At 41.2% G+C, this 23,302-nt stretch overlaps 1 protein-coding gene across 4 annotated transcripts in view; it reads left to right on the top strand.

The window, feature by feature from the left end:
- Positions 1–23,302, top strand: part of sash1a (SAM and SH3 domain containing 1a) — a 159,766-nt gene extending 136,464 nt beyond the window's left edge. For all 4 annotated transcript variants that reach the window (XM_039598737.1, XM_039598738.1, XM_039598739.1 and 1 more), the window contains 12 exons: positions 2,765–2,900; positions 3,175–3,596; positions 6,717–6,791; positions 6,983–7,126; positions 8,603–8,735; positions 9,526–9,695; positions 10,571–10,780; positions 12,771–12,921; positions 13,408–13,536; positions 17,671–18,689; positions 20,090–20,221; positions 20,656–23,302. In XM_039598737.1, coding sequence (XP_039454671.1) covers positions 2,765–2,900; positions 3,175–3,596; positions 6,717–6,791; positions 6,983–7,126; positions 8,603–8,735; positions 9,526–9,695; positions 10,571–10,780; positions 12,771–12,921; positions 13,408–13,536; positions 17,671–18,689; positions 20,090–20,221; positions 20,656–20,916 — 2,982 coding nt within the window. In that variant the 3' untranslated portion in view covers positions 20,917–23,302. The remainder of the gene's footprint in view (positions 1–2,764; positions 2,901–3,174; positions 3,597–6,716; positions 6,792–6,982; positions 7,127–8,602; positions 8,736–9,525; positions 9,696–10,570; positions 10,781–12,770; positions 12,922–13,407; positions 13,537–17,670; positions 18,690–20,089; positions 20,222–20,655) is intronic.

Below are 23,302 nucleotides of genomic sequence, written 5' to 3'. Positions count from 1 at the left end.
CTTTTTTTGGTTGCTCTGTGACTTTTTTTCCGTCCTGATGCTGTTTTTCTCTGGTCTTTTTTGCCCCGGCAACGGAACCTGCATTCCAGGGCTGGCCATTAGCGATTTGGGGGCCAAGGCAGGGTCAGAGGGGCTCAAACGCTGGGATTGTTCTCCATGCACAACATGCCTTTTCTCTGCTAGCTATGAAGCACGACCCTTCCAAACAGTCCCTCATTCCTCTGAGCTAAACAGGCTGCGTTTGTGTCTGCCAGCATGTGCACAGGGGCACAGATATTATTTTGGATTGTGCATGCGAGGGAATGTGCTCAGGGTACTACGGATTTGATGATCCTGCTTGATTGAATTATGGAATATTAACACAGGAAGTGCTGCCCTGCTTTTTCCAATATAGTGGTAAGTTCTATTGGTTTTCTGAGCTCTGTTAGATTTTCTTGTAAATGCTCTTTTTCTGTATTTCCAAAGGATTGCAGAGAAATTTTCGTGTGCGTGAAAAGGACGTTCAGTCGTACGTTTTGTTTATAGATGTTTGTAAAGTCACCGTTTGCATTTTTACTTTTCCCATGTTTTAAATGGCAGCCTATTGGCCAGGTTGATTTATGTCCTCGTTTTGCTAGGCTTTCTTTCTGAGTTTGTCCCTATTCCCCTGTTTATGTGGTCATTCAAATGGATAGTGCCTCTTGGGAATGGGTTGGGATTTATGTCACTATCTCCTCTAAATCTTCTATTCATTAGAATAGAAGAAGAATCACATCATTCAACCCTGACGTTGCTAGGGCATTAGCGCTGCACATAGTTCTTAATATGATAAAATGACTTTTTTCCAGTTTTTTTTTAAACAAAGACTTGTGTTACATTGCATTTAATGAAACTAATGCACTCAACCATCACCCAGGGTCAATGGCAAGTAGAAAAAGCTAACACAGCAGTCAGACCGACATGGTTAAGTTGTTGGAGGGACAGTGGAATGGGGTTTCTTAGCCTGTTTCTGCAGGTTTGTCATCCGCCAAGCGAGTGGTCTGGTGTTCTGGGCGGACATGGCAGAAAACTACAGTTTCAAAAAAGGAAATATCCTGCACACTGCTCAAGCTCAGTATAAAAATGTATCGATGAAAATAATGTTTTGGACCCTTGGGGCCTTCATTGTATTTGTGCAGAGGTGCAGGACAGTTGTTTTCCTGTGGGAGTTTCATTCAGTGATTTAATGTTAAATGCACAGTTTATCACAATATCCACATATATGAAAAAATATGATCATGTATGACAGTGTTATCTATTTATAAGAAGGGTTACATCAGACCTAAAATGTAGCTCTGAAAGCGATGTTGAAGTGGAAAGCACGGACTTACACAATGACACTTTTATGAATGATGTGTAGTTTTTCCCTTTTCACGTTGGCAACAGTTAAGGTTTGTAATACTTGCATACCTGCAGAAAATGAAAAGTCATCATGTTGTTGTGGCCTTGGTGTGGTGTTGTCTGGGATTTGTGGTCACTGTCAAATGTTTGCTCAAACCAAGCCACAGTTGTTAACATCATCCTGACTATATGTCAACAGCCTCTGCGCCAAGCCTGTGGTCTGTTTTTAGGGTGGCGGGAAAGCCTTTTTTCCCTCTTTTTTTTTTTTTTTTTTTCTTTCAGATGCATAAAACTGCGTATAAAAGTAAAGGCAGTAATGTGGATGCATATTATTCTTGTCAGATTTTGAAACGTGCATGCAAATGGCCCTCCTTTTCCAAACACTGAAAAAATAAATTGATAAAAAATGACTACATTAGTACAATGAAAGCAAATGTTAATATTCTGTGTTTTGGGGAGAGAAGAAAATTGTAATAGGATTGTGAGTTTTCTTCCCACTTGACCACACGAGGGTTGATTTACTCAAAAAAAGTGTGTATGGAAGTATATGTGATGTTTTTATTGCTGTTGTTGTTTTTTAAAGATATGCTTGTTTATGTGTAGGAAAAGATAAATACACTTTTGTCCTTTGGCAAACGATGTTCCCATGAATGTGAGCTGGGAGCACGTTTCCATGACAGTGACAACAAAAAGCAAATTAAGCAATGCTTTAACTGTTCTCGCAGCAGTCGAAACATCACCACTACGACACAGTGAAATCATAGTCAAAGTAATGATGCTAATAAAGATGTAAAAAAAAATATATAACACTGAGAACAATATATAAAAAGTAAGATTAAATAGAAATTAGAGTTAAAAAAAAAAAGTCCTGTGTGTGTGTGTGTGTCATTTAAATAGTGGTTTCCTCTGAAACAGAAAGTCTCTGAAGACAACATAACTCTAGACAACCTTTTTTTTTTTTTTTTTTTTTTTTTTAAAATACTGATTGATTACATCATTTGGTTGTGTCACTTCCTTCAGATCACATGCCACCTGGTTTGTTGTTTTAGTGCATTTCATGTCTCAACTGAATGACCTTCACACAATGCAGTGTGCCACCATCCCTCCAATCCTTCATCCCTCACCTCACTAACTTTGCCGCCATTCTAAACAGAGCTCCACAATCTGTGGCGTTGTAAACGATCTCTTAAAATCTCAAAGCATATTCACCCAAGTGTTTTACCTTCTCTGCCTAATCATTTTAAACCACCTGTTTCTGTTACAACTGCAACCATGAATTGTTATGCTGAACTGGAAAGACATTTCCACAGTGTTAGCTTTTCTTTTTCTTTATGCATTTCTTTCTTTTTCTTTTTCTTTTTTTTTTGCTTTTTATTGACCCTAGCTCTCACTCTCTCTCCACCAGTCTCGTGAACAGTCAGATGATGAACAATCAGAGGACTCTGTGAAATTCAAAAGGCTTCACAAATTGGTTAACTCGACACGCCGGGTCAGGAAAAAACTCATCAAGGTGGAGGAGGGCAAGAAACATGCCTCCGAAGGTTTGTGATTCTGTCTGGCAGCAATATATTCATTTGATAACTTGATTATCTTAATGATTTATTACACATTCCAACCAGCTAAATAATGTTAATGTAATTGGATTTTACATTAATTTCAATGAATAACTGCTATAGGCGTTTTAATGTTTTGGGGTTTCCCAATTCTCAGATTTTAAGAATGTAAATTTTTTGATGGGTAGCTAATTCAGGCAGACTTTCCTGTCTAACCCTCCTGAGTAACACACTTTCTGACTGACTGTTTGTGTTTCTTTAGATTTTCTGAATCTGGAGACACCTCCCACCTGTGAGGACAACACCGCTCTGTACACTGGGGTTCTAAAGAAGCCCCCTTTACACCAGGAGGCATCTCTGCCCTCACTTACCCATGACCAGCTTTCTCTGGATGGAGACACAGATGGCCTGACAACCTCCCCTTCCTCCAGCAGTTTGGACACCTGGTCTGGACACAAGCTGGTGAAAACGTTCAATAAGTCTTCTAGTACCCACGGTCTTATCCGGCCCCCCAGGAGGACCCCAGTGGGCTCCAGTGCCCTGGGAGGCTCTATTCCTGGTGTCACAGGTAGTGGCTCCTCCTTCTCAGAGCTCGATGGCTGTGGATTGGACGATGATGGAAAGCTGTCACGCTCCACAACTGATGGCGAGATGAGGAAGGCCCTGAACTCCATCTCCCATGGGGTAAGTAGCAACGAGGCCCTGTATGCTTTCTATGGCCTGACTAAACCTCGCCCCAAACCCCATTCCCAGTCCCGCCTTCTGATCTCCCTGGATGACGCTCCGCAAGGCAGCCCCAAACATCAACCTGCCAACCGGCACCACGGCAGCTGGACGCACCGGAAACCTGATCCCAACTATGCATACTCCACCAAGCACCTCCTGTACCAGCGCTCGCGCAATGCTAAGTCCCCCATTTCCCCCCTGTCAGTCACCCCATCCTCCCCCGTCCGCTGTGATGTATCCAAATCAAAGGTTTTTGGAAGTGGGGGAGGGGGCTGGGTGTTCCCCTCTCGCAGGCTGCGTGGGCGAACAGCAGTCAGTGAGCTCAACATCACCTATGTGGTAGAGCGGAGCCTGTACGGTCACCTCAACTGGGCACAGCTGGTCCGCCCGGTTACACTCAGCCGCGCTGAGCGGCGCTGTCTATTGGAGGAGGACCGTGAGGCGGACAGGAAGTGGGCGGCCAGCGTGGACCGCTGCACCAAGCGTGTGCTCTTGCGCATCCAGCAGAAGTCTGTGAGTTTAGGTCTACAGGTTTAAATCGGCCGCCTCGTGTGAGAAGGACTCAGTGTGCTTCAAAGTTGCAGAATAGCTCAGAGGTTTTTAGGTGAATGTCGCACAAACATACACAAATAAGATAACAGGTCAACTGTTACATACCCTATATTAAACGTACCCATTTAATATAGTGTGTGTGTAAACATGCAGGCATTGCACAAGTTCTTTTATCTTGAAAACATCAAAAGCTGGCATATCAGTGACAGACCTAACTGCCCTTATAAGAATGCCATCTTCAGTGACCTTTAAGCGAATGCCTTTGCCTTCAAGCCTTTTTATTTTAGCTGAATATGAAATGATTATGGAAAGTGCAGTGCCCTACTTGGGAGGTTAAGTTACAGCAGAGGTTTTATAAGTGCTTTTTATAAATGTCAGATCCCTGAAGAACACATGCACTTACAGATCAGTAGTCACACTGATCCCTGTGGGTGCAGGGGATGTTGTACAAGCTCGGAGCTGCTCATCCTCATAACTGCAGCACATAACATTCAAAGACGTATTGAATGGGTTGACTCGTTAGGTGAACTTCAGTGACATAATAGTCGCCATGCTTATTATCTTGCAAATTTATAAGGCTGTGAATAGCAACAAAATGATGGAAAGGTCAGAAAACCTTAATCATCATACAGTGATTGTAAAAAGCCAGTAATGACTTTTTTGACTTTAACCCAAATGAAAGTAGTCTGGTGGAACTGTAACTATTTTAGTTCTTTTTGGCAAACCTTCCCTATAGATGTTTTTCATGTGAGGTTATGAGGTTATTTGCATGTTGATCGAAAGTTGTCCACCATATTGGACATGATACACCACCAATTATTCCCCAGCTGGTTGGAGAGTGGTTGGAGAGTGGTTGCAGGAGGTTCCACAGTTTCACTAAGCTGAAATTGCTTGCAAAAAAGGGTGCTGCATTGATTGCAGTTGCCTGCAGTTTACGTAAGAAATGCCACCTTGTTTGCAAACACTTGCTAACTGTTAACCAAAGCAGCAGTAAAACTTACCACGAAAACCAGAAAAGTAAAAGTTCTGCCTTTGTGCTGCAGTCAGCTTGTTTCAGAAGATGCAACGTTTAATATGAAGGCAATCAATCTTTGGTTTCCAGTTTCTGTCACAGTTTCACTGCCATGCAAACTACAGGCGGAAATCAGCTAGTGACCAAAAAAAAAAGGTTGTTGCCAACTAGTTGGGGAATACTAATTTCGCCCTGACGACCGATGGTTACCAGATGGTTGTGGACTGGTCTCTAGGCTTGTGTGACTCGGGCCTTATTGACTTGATTCTGCATTGTCACCATAACCCTGTCACATGTCGAAAATGGTGGACAATTTAAAGTCACGTTGTTAGTAGTGATGTGTCTCAATAATCTGTGTATACCAGCAGAAATAGTGACACATAGAGGTAAAGACGTAGTAGAGCTATCCTGCAGCTTTGAGGGTACCTGAATCCTATCGTGTTCTAGTGAAGTCACTGGAGGTCGTTCTCATCAAAAAACTTTGAATCCACTTATTTCTGTTTTTGCTTTTCGTCTTCTTTTTTGGCCCGTGCCTCTATTGCAGATGTGATTTTTATTTTTCTTCTCTTTCTCTGTAATTATCTCCGAGAAACATCTTTTTTTTTATATATATATCTGGGTGCATGTCCATTCCATTGCACGCCACCATCACATTCAGGCTTATTTATGAGCGTCTTTGCAACAGGTTATGTTTCCTGGAAAGCTGTGGCGTCGATCGCAGCATTAAACGTAAAGTAGAAAGGCCATTTTCTTAATGTGCACTGCTCGCCCACTTGTTCAGGGTTGAGCTGAGCAGTTTTGTAATTGCTCAGAAAGCAAAAGGGAAATGCCATCACGTGCCCCACTTGAACTGTGAGCGTTGTTGGCAGATGCTTTGTGTGCATGTCCGTGTCTCCATCTTTGTGTTTAGAGTTCAACTTAGCAATTCGAATGAAAGTATTTCTTCTTTACGTGTCAAAGTTTTGTGTCTGCCTTTATTTAGTTTTTGATCTTGAGAAAAAAAATCAATATTTCTCTGTCCTCTCAGCAGAAACAGTTGCCTCTTTCTGAAAATGTTTCTGACGAGACTAATATATTGTTGGCTCTATATGTTGTGCATGTTTGCTAACTATGGCCAACTGCATTGGGTTGAGATGCAAAGAATATATATATCCACATGTAAAAGTAGCTTAGCCACATCAAGAAAAGCTTAATGTTCCGAGCATATCGGGGACCTTTCGGAGCCGACAATATAACAGCTCATTTGACTGGGACCAAACAATAACTCGCAATTTTAAAGAGGAGCTCGTATAAAAGTTTGTTACATCATGTCTGTTGGCTGTCTGCAGTCCCATATGACATCATGCCCTCGCATATATGCGAACCATACATCCATGCGCATTAATCAAACTGCTGCCGTGTTGTGCCGAGCATGAATCACTGTGAGTTGACTCGTTGGGTGTGGATGGGGAAGTTCTGTAGTTCCGTGGCCTGGTGAGTGTGACTCATTTGATTGTGTTTTGGCTCTCCCTCAGAGAACATGCAGCTTTGGAGGCTTTGACCTGTCCAACCGTTCCCTCCATGTGGTCAACGCAGGCAATGAGGCCAATGTAAGTGGTAACATCTTGTAAAACAGAAGAGCACGAGCTGAACTCTCCTGCTACGCTTAATCGCCCCGATTTCCCTTTTGTTTTTGTGATCTCTCTTGGTCCTTGTCGTACCCCGTGCAATCTGTAACGTCTCATTCCCATCTCCTCTCATCTGTCTTTTCTGCTCTCGCTCTTCTTTCTTGTGATCGCAGAGTAAAGAGCAGGAGGCAATATACAGAGAAGTGGTCAAATCCCCCACTACGTCTCGGATTTCACTGGGCAAGAAAGTCAAGTCAGTGAAAGAGACGATGAGGAAGCGCATGTCGAAGAAGTACAGCAGCTCTCCTTCTGAGCAGGTTTGACATAAATATAACGTGGACGCAGACGTGGATGCAGTTTTTGAATGCTTCATTTGTCCCTATCTTGGCCTTATTTTTCCTAGTATTTAAAATAAGGCTTTTAAAAAAAAGAGTCCTATCGTGTACACATCTAAAGGATGTTTGCAGAGTAAGCTAGATATTTTGTCCATCGGCTGTGGCTGGGTGGGGAGTATTTATGTTAGTTACAAGATAAACACAGAGCGCTACGTCCCATTCACATTTGGATTTCTCTCTCTGCTGTTCCCCTCCTGGACTAAGTGTCTTGGGTGGGGTGTTTGCTTCAAGTTGAGCTCAGGGAGTGATGCAAACCTCCCCCAGGCCAGCACTTAGGAGATGGAGAGTTAAAGTATGCGAGTCTAAAAGGATAGTCTCCTTTGCACTGACCTAATTTTTCTGGGCATCTACTCACTTTACCAGTGGCCTGTCCAGCTCCACAGTTTGATGTCACCTCGTAGGATGTGTCATTAACATGCAGTTGGCCATCTGCTTGTCATGGTGGTCTCAACAAAGTGACCCAGATATCCTCACATGAGTCATGGAGATGTTGGTTGAGGAGGAGGGAAGAAAAATGAATTGCTATGTCACAGTTGTCAGCTATTTGATAAACCACAGTGCCACCTAGTGGATTTCTGAAACACAAACAGCAAACGTTGACCTCGCTATATAAAAATATATGCTCCAAAGTTTCATTTAGAAATCTGTTTGATTTTCAAAGAAGATTTAATCAAACTCCTAAAGCCTGATGTTTGACCTGCACTAAGCTAAAGGAAGATGTTATTTTTAATGATCAATGAGCCATTTAACATAATAAACTTTATCAAGGAACACAGTGTGACACTTGGGAGCATGGAAGTGATGCCAGCTGAAAATGGGTCTCCGTACACGTCCTATTAAAAATCATAAATGACTAAAGCTAAGAACGAGCGGTTAATATTTACATCTTTCTAATCTGTTTTCTTTCAAAAAGAAACGCCACTAAACATTTGACCGAGTGCGTAGATGTCATGTTTTTATTGTTTTTAGACATTCAAAGCTTAGCTGAGAAGACTTAACCAATAATCAAAAGGTTTTTGATCTAGTTGTTACTAATGGATTCCTATTTTGCTATTCTCATGATGTTTAATGATTTGATTAAATTGTGTGTGAATAAATTAATGGGTTCATACCGTTTTTGTTTTTTCCCTCACGCACGCAAATGTTTAACCCCTAATACTGCTAGCTGGTAAAAAATTTCATTAATGTCTTAAACAGAAAATGCTGACGTCCCCTGTCATACCCTCACCTGCATTTTAACCAAGCTATGATTGTCTCCCTTCCGTAATTTCCTTTTTTTGTTGTTATACGTCCACCTGCTGTTTATCACATGCTTTCATCTCTTGAATGCAAAAATCATTTGTGCCTTTCTCTTCCTTCGTTACACATCTGGATCTCCCCTTTCCATTTGTCTTTTAGTCCAGTCCAGATGCAGCCCCTGGTTCTCCACAATCCCCTCTGCCTGACACCGACTCTCTCGAGAAACCGAAGCTTAAGGCCGGAGGCTCTGTGGAAAGCCTGCGCAGTTCACTCAGCGGACAGAGTTCAATGAGTAAGACTTCTTTTAAAAGAACCTTTATTCAGACAATGGTTTGACTGTGCAAACAGCTGCTTTTATATTTTTCCTCCCAGATTCTGAATAAAAACTGTATTTAGGTTCTTTCAACTCAACAAATAATAAGGACAATTTATGCATTTGCATAGATTAAAAAAAAATAGATGTTTTGAGGCAGCCACAACACTAGATGGTGCTTATAGCATTTGCTGCTGCCTGGTTCTTCTCTGCTTCAGTTATGATTTTTGTGGCATGATTATACCCAGACCTTCCAGCTGATCCATGTGTTATGGCCTTGGAGTTTTCAAGTTTTTTTCTTTTAATCTCTTTAGCTATTTCATTTAAGTACATTATTTGGAGTCTTCAACCTTGTGTTTTTTTGTGAAAAAAAAATACTGCATCACTTCAAGCTGTGGCTGAAATGAAGACTTGGCCAAGTTTCAGTGAGCCACAGAACAGACACACAGGCAAGCATATGGTAATGATTAGACAGGAAGTCTTAGCTCTCATATTCCCACACGTCGACATGATTTCAACACACTTCACTCAGAATCAGAGGGAAATGTGCTGTTTTTCCAATAGTTTGTAATACAAGTGATGAAAACCCAGTTTTAAAGTTTCAATCACTGTAAAAAGTAAAGCTACCTGTTACCTATTGTCATGATTGTTGATGTAGAGTGTAATGGAAGGCCTGCACTTATATTTCCTTTTTTTTGTGAGAAGTTTAGTAATGGATTTATAGGCAACTATTTTGTAGCTTTTAGCTATTTTGCCTCTTTATGCTCAGGTGGTCAGACGGTGAGCACTACCGACTCATCAGCCAGTAACAGAGAAAGCGTGAAGTCGGAGGACGGCGATGACGAGGAGCCTCCTTATAGAGGACCATTCTGTGGCCGTGCCAGAGTCCATACAGACTTCACTCCTAGCCCCTATGATACGGACTCCCTCAAACTGAAGGTATTATTGGACACTGACATATCTCTGTTTTCTACTGTGGAGACAGATTTTCTTTTCATTTTTTACAGTGGTCCTGAGCAATAGTTCTCCAAACTGTCTGAAGGTGTTTCTTTGGACAGAATGAGCAGCTGGTTTTTCACTCATTTTGAGTCTAGTGTTTGTGTAGTTATTGTTGGTTGTTTTACAACTTAACACTGACCTATGGATCACCTGAGAATAAAAATGCTCCTAACTCAAGACATGAACCAGTGTAACAGCCTGTCACAATAACGCATAATATGTTCCCATTTCTGTAGTCTCAGTTTCACAGTTTGACAAAAGAACAAAATAATATTTTTACCCAAACAAGCTGATTCCCAAAGCGTTATTAAAAATTTGAGGAAATTGCTCAAGAAATGGCAGGACTAAATAAAATATCTAGCGCAGATGAACAGTATCTGAAAGTCGTTTCTTTAAGAAATAGGAAAGAATCCAGCAAAGATCTGGCACTGCACATCTGTAAGGTGTGATGGTTTGCGACTGCATTTTAGCCGGCGGTGTTTGGCATCTTGTCTCAACTGATGGAATTATGCATGCAGAAAACTGCAGCCCTATTCTGACTTACCATCAGGAAAGCATCTGCTCTATTTTCAGCATGAGAATGAGCACAAACAAAACACACAATGGATGGATGGCTCAAGACTTTTGCACAATACTGCATGCTGCCTTGTAACTCTGAAAGTTTTTCTACTATAATCTATTTACAGATGTAATAATAGACTTTCAGCATATTCCTTGCCCTCACAGTGACATTGAATCCTCTATTAGCCAAAGCGGTTTGAAACCTCAGGGTCAAATTTAAAATGTCATGCTCAGCTAACTTATCTTTTCTCCAGCGTGGGGATGTGATTGACATCATCAGCAAGCCTCCAATGGGAACGTGGATGGGCCTGCTGAACAACAAAGTAGGCACCTTCAAGTTCATCTATGTGGATGTGCTACATGAAGAAGAGGAGAAGCCCAAAAGGCCAGTTCGGAGGAGGAGGAAGGGCCGGCCACCCAAACCCACTTCAGTGGAAGAGCTACTGGATCGTATCGATCTCAAGGTACATTACCAGCCAGATTTTGCCATGTATTGAAAGTGAAGCGGCTCTAATGTAAAAAGTTACGTTCGCTGCAATCAGGATAAAAAGCCCACCCATCTGGCACTTCGCTAAAAGCAAACAAATGCTTTGAAGGAAATGAAAATATTGTGTTAGGCAAATATCTCAAGCACATTTGCAGACAAGCGGAGATAAATATAGTATGTCCAATTACAGGCTGCACAGCTTTGGATGTTTGATTTGCCACTGACGCATAAACATTAACACCCACACTGTGACAGCCACACCCCGACAAATAGTTCGCATCTTTCATCAAAACCTACACATCGCTGTGAGCGTGATATCATCTCCTCCCACCCGGGCAGCCAGCAGGCCTCACTTCCCCAAATAGAGAGAGAAGTTTTGTGTGTTGTCTCTTTCATCCCATTCCAATTTGGTGGCCAAGCCACAGATTAAAGATTAATGCTACTAAGCTGTGAATCTGCCTCTTATAAGTGCATCAGAGTGCTCATGTCCTCCCAGATTTGTGCAGTGGGGAAAGGATGTTATACATGATATACAACCACAGTGCATTCCTTTTTTCAGGTGGTTTAAGTGGCAAAGAAAATGTGAGAAATAACTTCAAGCTCAACATTTTTCTTGATCTATCCTTTTAGCCTGCCATGTCATCTTGAGCCCAGTAGCTAGAAACCTAAAAAGTGAAAGTTGGTAAGTGAATAAGGAAAAAAGACAAAATAATCCAGTATCTTCAGATCGTTTTTGGCTACCTCATTGGCAGACAGTTTTATACTAGAATGTAAATCAACTGTAGTGAATGCCTCAGTAATCTTTTATAGTTCCAGCCTTTCTCAGGTTTTCCTCCGTTGCAGTATCCATCCCCTATCTAAGCACTAAATATTCTAAAATTGAGCTGTCACAGGCCAAAGTAGTAGTATTACTTTGTGTTTTTGGAACTGCTAGGCCAACATTTGGTTACACTGGAAAATCAGATTTCAACGGGGCCTCTCTGTAACTGAAGTGTAAATCTCCTCACCCCTGTTGTTTTCCACCAGTGGACTCTGCCAAATAGTCTTCGGATGTGGAGCGTGTTTACATATTTCGGCTGGCACAAAAACACGAAAAAATTGGTGAATGAGAGGAGCCAGCTGCCTGTGTTTGTGTTAGTTGGTGGTCCTTTGTTTAGTCCCGCATCATCCAGCAGAAACGGGACAGACCAACCTAGTTCTCTGCCCTGGACTCCAGCGCTGTAATTGATGGTCTTGCTCATGACACACGGTCTCAATATTTGTCCAACAAAAATGTGTGGGTCGCACAGGCGTGGAACCGAGCGATATTCAAAGTGGAAGCGGTCGTTGTGTTGCTGTTAGTGGACTCAGCGCTCACGCGGGGTGTATCCCAAAATAAAATCAAAAAAACTTTCGTTGTGTCACTTCAGATAACACAGTGGTTTGAGTGACTTGCTTTAGTGTGTGTTTGTGTTGGTGGGCAATACATTGACATCTGTGGTTGAGAAGTATTTTGATGAAACTCTTTGAACCTTCACTTGCTCCCACGTGTGTTGGTTTCCTTTTCAAAATCTTGCTTGCCATGTTCTCCAAGATGGTGATGCTAGCTCGCTAATACTACTGCTACAACTGTTTTTTTTTTTTTTTTGGTTTCATATATCTGTCACCATTGCAAATGTTCTGCTACATTAAAATGTGTCGACAGATTAGCAGCCATAACAGAATTAGCTGTGGCGTAATGTGATTACACGGCACTAACAATACCAAATTAGCAGTTTAAAAATGGAGACAGGAAATTATGAGCAGATGAAAAGTATCTGTTGTACAGAAGTTCTTCTTTTTGTTTTTGTTTTTTTTACCTGGTGAATTTTATGCTTCTGCTCCTGGTCATGTGACTCAGATCAGTGTATTTTTCTTTAGTCTGCTGCATTTATTTTATTTGGTCTTTAAACAGCCTCGAGCTTAGCTTGTTGCTTTCTCTTGAATAGGATTACATGCCCACTTTCTTGTTCAATGGCTACGAGGACCTGGACACGTTCAAGTTGCTGGAAGAAGAGGACTTGGATGAACTGAACATCAGCGATCCTCAGCACAGAGCTGTACTGCTCACTGCAGTGGAGCTGCTGCAGGAGTATGACAGTAAGTAGACCATTTAGACTGTTTCCATGAGTTTATGTTTTTGATTGTGGTTTTTTAAACAAGGACATCTTCATGTAACCTCAAAATGTTGTTCTGTGCCAGAGTTTTTAGGATAACAGTGAAGGAAACCCGACAAACTGAAATATAAATTTAGATTTATGCAGCAGCAGATTACAGGAGCCAAACAGGGAAAGGAAAATCTGAAGGAAGTGACTAAAAAAGTGGTCCCTCGTTTATCGCGGGAGTTACATTCTAAAAATAACCCATTGATTGACAATGGTCTACAGCCAATCAAAACACAGAACACAATGCGCTGTTAAAAATAAAAAAAGGCATGCAAAATTGCACAAAAAAGATCAGCAAAACAGTTAAAGGTGAACCGCGTTATAGCGAGGGACCACTGTATGTATTATGTATTTATTATGAGGAAATAATACTTTAAAGGACAAGGAAATCATTTGCCTTTCTGTGATTTTCTGTGAGCAGGTAGCAGTGATCCAGAGCGCAGTGGAATGTCAGGTTCCCAGGAAAAGCTGCTGCTGGAGGGTCGGAGCATAGTGGGAGACTCCCCACGGGATTCTGGGTGCTACGAGAGCAATGAGAACCTGGAGAATGGTAACGCTTGCTTTACTTAGTTTATGCCACCATTACCCAAAGCCCACTGGGTATTAGGCTAACTGAGCCCTATTCTTGTTCTACCCTAGTCCTAGTACCACAGTGACTCCTTTGCCCTTTTCCTGTCTGGACCTTCATCTCTGCTCCATCACTTGTATTGTACTGCATCTTAACACCCTGACCATCTCACTCCTTTGAATTAGCATCTACCTAAGAGCTCCTCTTGCCACCCTATCTGCCTTACCCTCCCCCAATCTTTACAAAGCCCTTATTCACTTCAGACACTTTTACTGTGCTTGCACTCTACTTTCTTCACCACTCTTTTCATCTTATAGGCATTCTTTATCATCAGTGCCAAAGTCCAGTTGTAACTGAGAAGGAGCCAAGCCCCAGACCACTAAGCCTAGTCCACCCCACAATACTGGGAACACAGAGGGGGATGCGCTCCCCAATGCACAAAACCGTTCTGAAGAGAACAAAATCACTGCCCACTCATGGACTCTGCTTCCCAACTGTCTCACCTGTGGGCGCAAGGCCTGTAGGTGGATACGAGGAAGACGAATGTGAGCTCAGAGAATATTTCTGTTGAGTGTTTCTAATCCAGATATAAACTTGCAGAGTAGTTTGCTAGTGCACGCTTGAGCTTACTTGCAGTGCCGATTCTCTCGGCCGATTGAAATTTAGACAAATTTAACGGTCAGATGTCAGATCACAGCTGGCAGCTCATCTTATCATCACCGTTTCATTATTTTGTTTGTTTTGTTTATAGCGACCATATTGCACAGTCATACACAGTATGTGCCTAAAATGATGTGGATGAAAACATTTTCAAACTATAGTGCAGTTTTGTTGTTTTTCTTAGAGGTTTGAGGTCTTATTTTTCCGATCGATTGTGTGCTTGTTGAGACCGGTCCCTGCAAAAGACTGTATTCTTCCTCCACACGTAGGATCATTTTAACAGCTCAAACACTCACCGATTACTGCTTTTTTTCTGTATCTGTATGGCCCCAGTGTAACTACTGGTTTCCCTTTTATGTACATATATGTTGTTAAGGCTGAAGAGCAAAGCAAAGCTTAAATCTCTACTGTTGCAGTCTGCAACAGTAGAGATTTAAGCTGTGGAATAAAACCACTTCTCTGATTAAAAAAGGACTCTGGTGCTGCTTGTTTGATTTCTGTTTCGCCTTTTTTGTCTGTTTTTTCCTTTCATGCCTCTAAACGCTGTTCACAAACTAGATCCTTAACAATTAGTAAACACTCTGCACTTCTTGTACTTTCAGGGCTCCACAGCTGTTCTCTCTGTACAAATCAGTAAGGAAAAAAGTAGTCATTTTTGTATTATTAGTATTGTGTAATCTAATGCAATTATTATTATTAATTTAAGACTTAGACCTGATACTAGATTTTCACATTTTGTCATGCAACATGCAATACTGTGTTAAAATTTTGAGCCACACGCTTGTTTTTTGTTTTAAATATTTTGCCAGGAAATAGATGCTGTGATTTATAGAAATATGTGCAAACATATGTGGAAATACAGTTTTTGCCTTATATAATTCTAAAAAGCTTTAAAGTGAATTTGATATGGCTGCTTTTATTCTTGAACACAGCCTGAACTCTCTTAGACAAGCTATTCCTGTCATTATTGTCAGTCTTCAGTAGTTCTCCAGGCTTCTTGAAGGACTTTAAAAGCTCTTCTTTGGATGTTCACTGCCTTTTGTTCCAGTCTTGTTAAGATGATCCCACGCTGCCTCAGTAATGTTAAGGTCTGGGCTCTGGGGATGCCAATCCATGATTGATAGCATTTCATTGGGTGTGTTTGCGATCACTGAAATGCTGAAAAATGAAGCTGTTGTCTAAATCTGACAGTACTTTTAACCATTCATAGTTCCATCATTTTTGACAAGATCCCTGATGCATCTCTCAGGTCCTGTGTCAGGTCTTTGCTGGATATCTTAAGGACATGACTTTCAGATGCTATTCATCTGCTGTACATATTCTTTTGGGCTTGCCACTTCTTGTGTCCTCCACCTGTCCAGTTTCCTTATTTTTAAGGACACACTGCATTCAATGCTGAGATATGCCAAGTTTGATTTCATGCCTATCAAACTTGTATCTTTGACATTTTTTGAAGTTCCAGTTGAACCAGTTGAATCTGCAAAATATTTACACAGGCTGCTAGTAACAAAGTACCTGAACATCCCATTTAAAATTGGTTCTTTCTCAGTTGTCAGTTATGTGTAGACACAACACTAGTTCATGCTTTGAGTCGGGTGCCTTTTTGTGCTCGGCTGACTCACTAAACTCAAAAAAAAACCTGAACCTGGTCAGGTATTGAAAAAACAGTCAATGTCCAAAGAAAAAAAGTCTGGAGAACTATTGCTCAAGACCATTTTTAAAAGTTATAAGAAAGTCTGTCTCCTTCAGAGCAAAATATAAAGATAAAAGTGGTGGCTCAAGACTTTTGCAAAGTACCGTAATTAAAACAATTAAGTATGAATCTGGTAAATTTTGAGAAAAATGTGAATGAATACTTTTTAGGAGTAAATAATAGTAACCGGCATGTTATCTGGTATTTTATGACTTTTTATATCAAAATAAACTTTGTAGTATTTACTATTAGAGGGAATGGAAGAGGCTTCTATTTCTTTTAAAGGGTGTTTCCACCGTAAAGAATAGATTCATTAATATGCTATTGTATATTAATGAACATTTCTGAATATTTATTAATCTAGAGTACTGGCAAAGGGCAGCATTTAAATTTTAATAATGGAAGAGAACTCAAAACTAACCAACGGATGTCATTTAAACTTTATAATTTTGGGGAAAACCTCACTGTAGAGCCCTGAATGTCTGCTCTTCTTTAACACTCTGATTCCTCTGTATAGATGCAGCAGATCTTACTCCTTTTATGCATACATTAATGCTGGTTAATAATATTAGTTATAATATATAATTTGTGTGTGTATGTGTATCATGAGTCAGGGCCCTTGCACTCAGAACTTTTTTAACTTTGTTTTTTTTTTATCAAACAAAACTTTTTGTATGCATTTTGTGTGAAAACACATTTGTGGAGGGAGGGGGGATCAATGCAGTCCAATAAGGTATTTTCCCCAAAAAATGACTGAATAACCAAACACATTTTCAGCTTATATTTCATTTATAATCTGAAAGATGCTAAATTAGTCACAGAACAGAGTTCAGCCATTTACCTATTTCCCATGTGTGTGCCGCAGTCACAGCAAAGTATAGTATCCTGACTAAAGAAGTAATTAAATGTAGAGATTGTAATTAACAGTGATACAACGATATCTGCATAATTATGCAATTATATATTTAAAAGTATAGCTTGCAATCCTTTTTAACCTTCGTAGTCAGTCAACAAACTTTTCTGATACACGTGAGAACTGTTGAAGCATTTCTTGGGATTTCATCTATTGAACTCCTTCCTGTCATTCCACTGTTTTAAATCTTTGAGTTGCACTATGTGGCTCTCATCCATTTCATTCATCCATTTTGCTCTGTAAACCAAAGGATATATGGTAAGTTGCTTCATACTTTTGTTCCGAGGCTTTTTAAGTTCCCCGTTCAGGCAGCTTTCTTTGGGGTTATTTCTATAATGCCAACTAATGTTCATGAATCAGAACACTTATCTGAACATCTTCAGTAGCCTTGTCTGCTTTTGACTGGCTAATGTTGTAAGGATATGATGTTTATATCAGTTTTATTTATTTTAGTTTTACTTTGGAACATATTCAGACCCACAGGAAAGTGAGTATTGGTGTTAATTCATTTTTTTTCTCTAATAAATTTTTCTTCATTTTTGCAAAAAGTCATCACAGAGGACAGCAAATGTCTGTGGTGCAATAAATGGACAAATTTGGAGTCCTGCAGTGTGCAAGCTGCTGAATTTTTACAGACATAAAAATGTAAAACAGTTGGGAGGAAAGGCAGCCAAGGCAGTAAAGAACACTCATGCTGAGTCATGCACGGTATTTACATGAATAGAGTATTTATATTAGCGCAAGTCTTTCCATAAGAAGTGGAAGAGTGAGAAACTTATTCACTGTAAAGAGGGAGAAACCTTGGAAACTCTAGAGTTCAAAGCTAAGAGAGAATTTTTTTATTTTCCAGGTAAAAGCAGGAAAGCAACCAGTCATTTTTCAGCAGGACACCAGTCTCCAGATTACCCAACACTGCCCATGACTCTTTCTACAGAGGCCCTTCAGCAGAACAGCAAAAATCAGCGCACAAAGTTTCCAAAAAGTTTCTTCATCAAGCCCTCCCTTAAGGGCTTCAACCTGCTCGGGCTGCGAAAAGCCCAAAGACGGTCTCCAATCCCAGCCAGTCGCAGCTGCGAGGACCTTGATGGTCCCCCGCAGCCCACCGGACCCTGGAAGCGCTCCCACTCTCTGGGAGATCTGCAGAACTTTGAGCAGAAGAACGATCTCAGTGTGGAGCTTAAGCTTAGTAAGGAAATACCCAAATCAGGCAAAACTAGCCCCATCAAGCCCTGTAGAGACGCCGTTTCTCCAGCTCAAAATGGGACTCCAACGGTTAGTCCTAAAGGAAGGGCTGATAGGCCGCCAGTACCCTCACAGCTTCGCCTACGCTCTTCTTGTCCAACATCAATGTCCTCCAACCCTCCAGAGCCCCTTTCCAGCCCCACTCCAAGTCCTCCTGATTCTAGTGCTAGTGGGGAGAGGGTGATGCGGACTCACCCCAAAAAGCCTCCCATCCCTCCCCCTGTACCTGCAAAGAAATCTAGAGAGAGACTAGCCAATGGCCTTCGTCACCCCCCTCTCTCCCTTCCCTCCTCGCCATCCCCTACCGCCTCGCCTACCCACTCCCTCAATCGCTCTCAACCCAGCAGCCCTATAATCCGCAGCCCCGGCCTGAGTGCCCCTGCTCTGCCTCCCAAGACCCCAAGTACTCCAGCCAGTCCATGTGCCACCTCATCAGCCTCATCCATGGGCGAGGAATCCGGCACTCCACCAGCGGTGCAGCCTCCCTGGCTCTCGGATCTTGGAGGCAAGATGGCTGTTACGAGGAAACTTTCCCATACCAAGATAGGTCCTGATCTTTTTACCCTCCTGGAGCAACGGCTGCAGAGTGAGGGCATTGATCTTACCGAGGAGCCCTACTCTGACAAGGTTAGTTAAGCATCATCTAAAACATGGAAAATTACCTCATATTTTACACTACAAATTACATTTTACTTTCACTGGTGATAGATGAATTTATAACCAGTTCAGATACCATTAAAACGAAGGGTGACAGTTTAACATTGAATCATTAAAAAGCTTAAAACTGGTTTCCTTCAGTGACTGATCGTTCTTGAAGCAGAAGTTTTTGTGGTGAATAATAGATGTACACACACAGATAGGATATTTGGTTTTTAAAAAGAATCACATCCTTTTCAGTGCTCAAGAAAAATATTTGATTTATAAAAATCCAAACCACCTCCAGGCCATACTTTTCTGGCGTCAGGGTCTTTTGGTTCAGCATTGTAACATGCCTAACTTAACTCAGTCATAATTTTACTGAAGCTCTGATCCAAATAATTTTGTGTTTAGGACAAAAACATCATCAGCTTGCTTTTGGAACTTGGTTTAAAAATAGACACTAATAGAGTCTAGAGTCTGTGTGTTTCTCATTGTGTGCGCATGCCGTTTTATATCTAAAGGCATTTATTTGTGAGTGAGGGTGTGGGTGGGTGAGGGTGTGTGTGTGCGCAATAATAAATATGCTGGAGCTGAGAAGGAAAGACTGTGGCTTGAGTCTTACTATGATGCGGTTCAGACTGTTAAGTTTATGGGCTGAATCTTACTGAAGGCAGACGGGGTTATAAAACCTCCTGCCTCTTGCCAGACCCCAGGCTGGGCCCCTTGAACATGTTGGAGCCCCCAGCACTGGCAAGAAAACAACACATATCCAAACAGAGGCATCAAGTGATGAGGTGAGAAGTGGGGCCCTCAACCACAGCAGAGCTCTGCTGGATTCCTGTTAGTCATAAGTGGACTGGCAGAGACATGAGAGGCGCATTGTTGTCCTACTAGCAACGTGTGCCAGTGCGCCTTGAGGCTTCACTCTGGCTGTCAGAAGTCAGTTAGGTAACTTAATGAATTATTTAGATTATGAGTGAATCAGTATCTACAGATTTCAGTGAAGGAGGGCGTTAGGGCATGGCTAGTAGAGATTGTAGGGGGGAAAAAAGAAGATGAAAGTCTTTTGCGATTTGATGGAGCAGCATAGCAAAGTAGAGTATTGAATGAAGGTAGGAAATAGGACAGGACCCAGGGGTTCATACGTTCCTGGTGATGGAGCAGATGGACACTTTTGGATGGCACTGATGTTGGAAATGGGGAGGAGGCGATTTGCACGAATAGCTGTCTAAAAGGTCAAATGAAAGAATAGACGTTTCAAAGAACAGGAACGCATTTGCTTATTGATTTTAGAAGGCGTTAAATGATACTAGCTTTAAGTGGTTTCAAAGTGTTGTTCTCTCCTTCTAGCCATATTCAATGTTTTTCTCACAACTTCCTTCCTTCAGCACGGCCGATGCGGCATCCCCCACCCGCTGGTACAGCGTTACTCTGAGGATCTGGAGCAGCCAGTCAAAGACGTGGCGTCTACCATAGACCAGCTCAGAGTCAAAGAGCTCCGTAAACAACACCGCATGGCTGTAAGGGAACAATAATTATCCTGAGTGTTTCGATAGAGTCCACTTTTGGGCAATTTTATGCATTTTAGTGTGAGATAAATGCTGTGAGGCTTTCCTGAAGTGTAACAATGAAGGCTGGAAAATTGGCCAGTTCGAAGGACCAAAAGCCATTGTTGGGGTGAAGTGCAAATTACGGTTGTTTGGCTATCTAATGGCCCAGCTAAATGTGGAAATAATAAAGAAATAATAAAGGGAATGGCTATGTAATTACTGTTATGAAACAACAGTAAAAGCACTAAAGATGTTAATAGAGCCTCATGAGTTGTTCAGAAATGGAGCTTTCGGGCCAAAGTTGCCTACAAAATGAATAAAAAACCTGCACTGATTTGACTACATATACATTATGCGCCATCATCCTGTGAAACTAATGATTTTTAAACCACCGTGTCACTCAGATCCCCTCTGGAGGTTTGACGGAGATGTGCCGAAAGCCTCCCACCTTAGGAAACGTCAGCACAGTCTCCGATTGGCTCATCTCCATCGGCCTACCCATGTACTCCACAACTCTGGCGACAGCAGGGATTGACACGCTGAGCCGCGTGGCCTTGTTAACAGAGAGCAGCGTGTGGGAAGCTGGGGTGCGGGACGAACGTCACGTCCGCCGCCTGATCAGTGAGGCACGATTGGTCCACGCACACAGAGAGGTGCAGTCGTAATCATGCTGGTGGAGTCGAGTCGCATCAACTCACTGATCCGCACCATGTCGTGGTCAGTACGTGGCCTCGGGTAAATTGCCCCCCACGGCACTACAGCATTTCTTCTCGAACATGTTAAAGACATATCCTGCTCTCTGATTTTTTTTTTTCCTCTCTCTTTTATCACGCTGTCTTTTTTCCAAATGTTTACGACATCGAGTTCCTCCAAACAGCCAAGACAAGATATCAGATGCCTTTAAAAGAAAAGAAAAAAGACAAAAAAGACTGTAGACTCACTGTGTGGGATGATTTCCATTCTGAAGACGTCTCCCAAAGTCTTAAAATAAAGACTTGGATCTGCCTTTAAGGAAGATAGCACACACTTTTTTTTTTTTTAAGGATGGATTTTTTAAAAAGAAAATCAAGAAAGACTATTTTCTGCATATTTCATAAGTGCTTCATTTTCATCTGTCGTGTGGCAGAGGCAACTTAATCTGAGGGTCATTTAAGGAAGTAGCTCAGCCAAAGCGACGTAATTCGATGTTTGCTTCCCACTAATAGTTTCACGATGACGCGACACATTTAATATCTGGACTGTTAATCAACTAAATACACACACCAAACAATGGCTTCGAGGTGGCTTATTTTGTGTCATGCTTATATATTGTAGCATAGGGCACATCTTAATTTCAAAATGACTCGTGTTAAAATTTGTGTTTTGCATTTTGATCGTTGCGGGCTTACTTCGAGCCCACCCTGTCATTTTATAGTTCTGTATTTTATACTTTACCCTTTCACAACAATATCCTGGATGGGCACTTTGCTCTTATATAAAGTCTTAAAGCTCTGTTTTGCTGTAGAATTTACAATCACCTCTCGCTGAAATAATACATTCCCTGGTGTGTCAACGGACCTTTTAAGTTGCCTTACCATTATGATGAGGAGTTACAAAGACTGAGACTGAACTGTGGCATATATCCTATACTATACATATTATACATGCATTCTCAACTAGATCATTTCACTGATATACATGGATGTGGAGCCCAGAACATGTTTCTAAGTGATTGAAGTGTCCATTCCAGTGAAGCATGGCTAATACCACAACACCACAGGCTTGCCACAGGCATGACCATTGCATGCTGAACATCTCTGGACCATATTAAAACACACTGACTTGTACGTGTTACAGAGGGGTTATGGAACCGGGAAGCACGAAGACACAGCTGACGTCTGGGCCGTCAGGTCCCGAATTTACTGGACTGTCAACAATGGCTGCAGTGTTGAGGAATTTAAATTATAGCAGAACAATAAGCTGTTTGGGATGTATTTTCTTTTCTTCCAATCAATGCTAGTATGAGTTGTCAAACAGTTAAAAGGAATGGTCGATGCAAGCTGTCACATCAGGTGAAAAGGTGACCTCCGTGTTCAGAAAAACAAGTTTTAAAATTCAGGGAAATGCTGAGCGAGGTCGGCCTGAGGGGGGGAAAAAATCTTGGGATCAAAAACACAACTGAAACTATCCAGAATGTCATTAGTCTTTTGTTTGCACACACTAAATGAAACTGAACAAATAAATATTATTTCTCTCCCTCACTCTTTATTTCTAACAGTTATAAGTTTTGTAGCCAGAATCAAGCTGATGACTTACTTCATTTCATTCATTGAAATTCTGAACAACAGTTACTCCAGCATTTAGAGGCTATGTTTTGCAGTGGGCACTTGGCAGACAGATGGATCGATGGATACACGATGCCTTTTTTTCCTCTCAATCAAAGTGGTGCTCTGGGCTAAGTGAGGAGAGGGGGTCGTTAGTAGAAGACCCGAAAAGTGTTTTGTAAAGATTGAAAATACTGACACTGTAAATGCACTTTAGATGGTAAATGTAACTGTTTTATAGGCAAAAATTGGCTACATTTTGTTCGCAGGTCCATTAATGGACACCTTTGTCAGGTAATGTAAAGAGTTTCAAAGGGGTTATGCTGGTATTTTAACGTAGTATTGAGTTCCCAATGCCAAGTTTAATTCAACTGAGTTCCAGTTACTCACTTCCAGTTTGTTGTTTTGCAACCTAAATTCTTAATTACATATATGAAATGCTTAGCAGAAGTTGCACATTCTGTATATGTAATTGATATTTAAATAACTTATTTTTGCTTTTTTTTTTTTCATGTCATCTTGTAATTAGCTGTATTATATGAATAGCAATACCTTCCTGCGTAATGCATATTGCTTTAGCCAGTAAGGAGCGACAGTATGTATTGTAAAATATGTGTACAAATAATTTTATTTGGTTTTCATCTACCTAATGATTGTCCATACAGATTTGCCTGTGTATTGAAACAACAAAAGTAATGTCCATAACTATTTGTCATTCTGAAATATAATAAACTGTTTCTTGCAATGA

This window comes from Oreochromis aureus, linkage group 15 (assembly GCF_013358895.1).
Source record: "Oreochromis aureus strain Israel breed Guangdong linkage group 15, ZZ_aureus, whole genome shotgun sequence".
NCBI classification, from domain to species: Eukaryota; Metazoa; Chordata; class Actinopteri; order Cichliformes; family Cichlidae; genus Oreochromis; species Oreochromis aureus.
The sequence above is the reverse complement of the archived record's forward strand: the minus strand, read 5'-3'. Positions and strand labels throughout refer to the sequence as shown.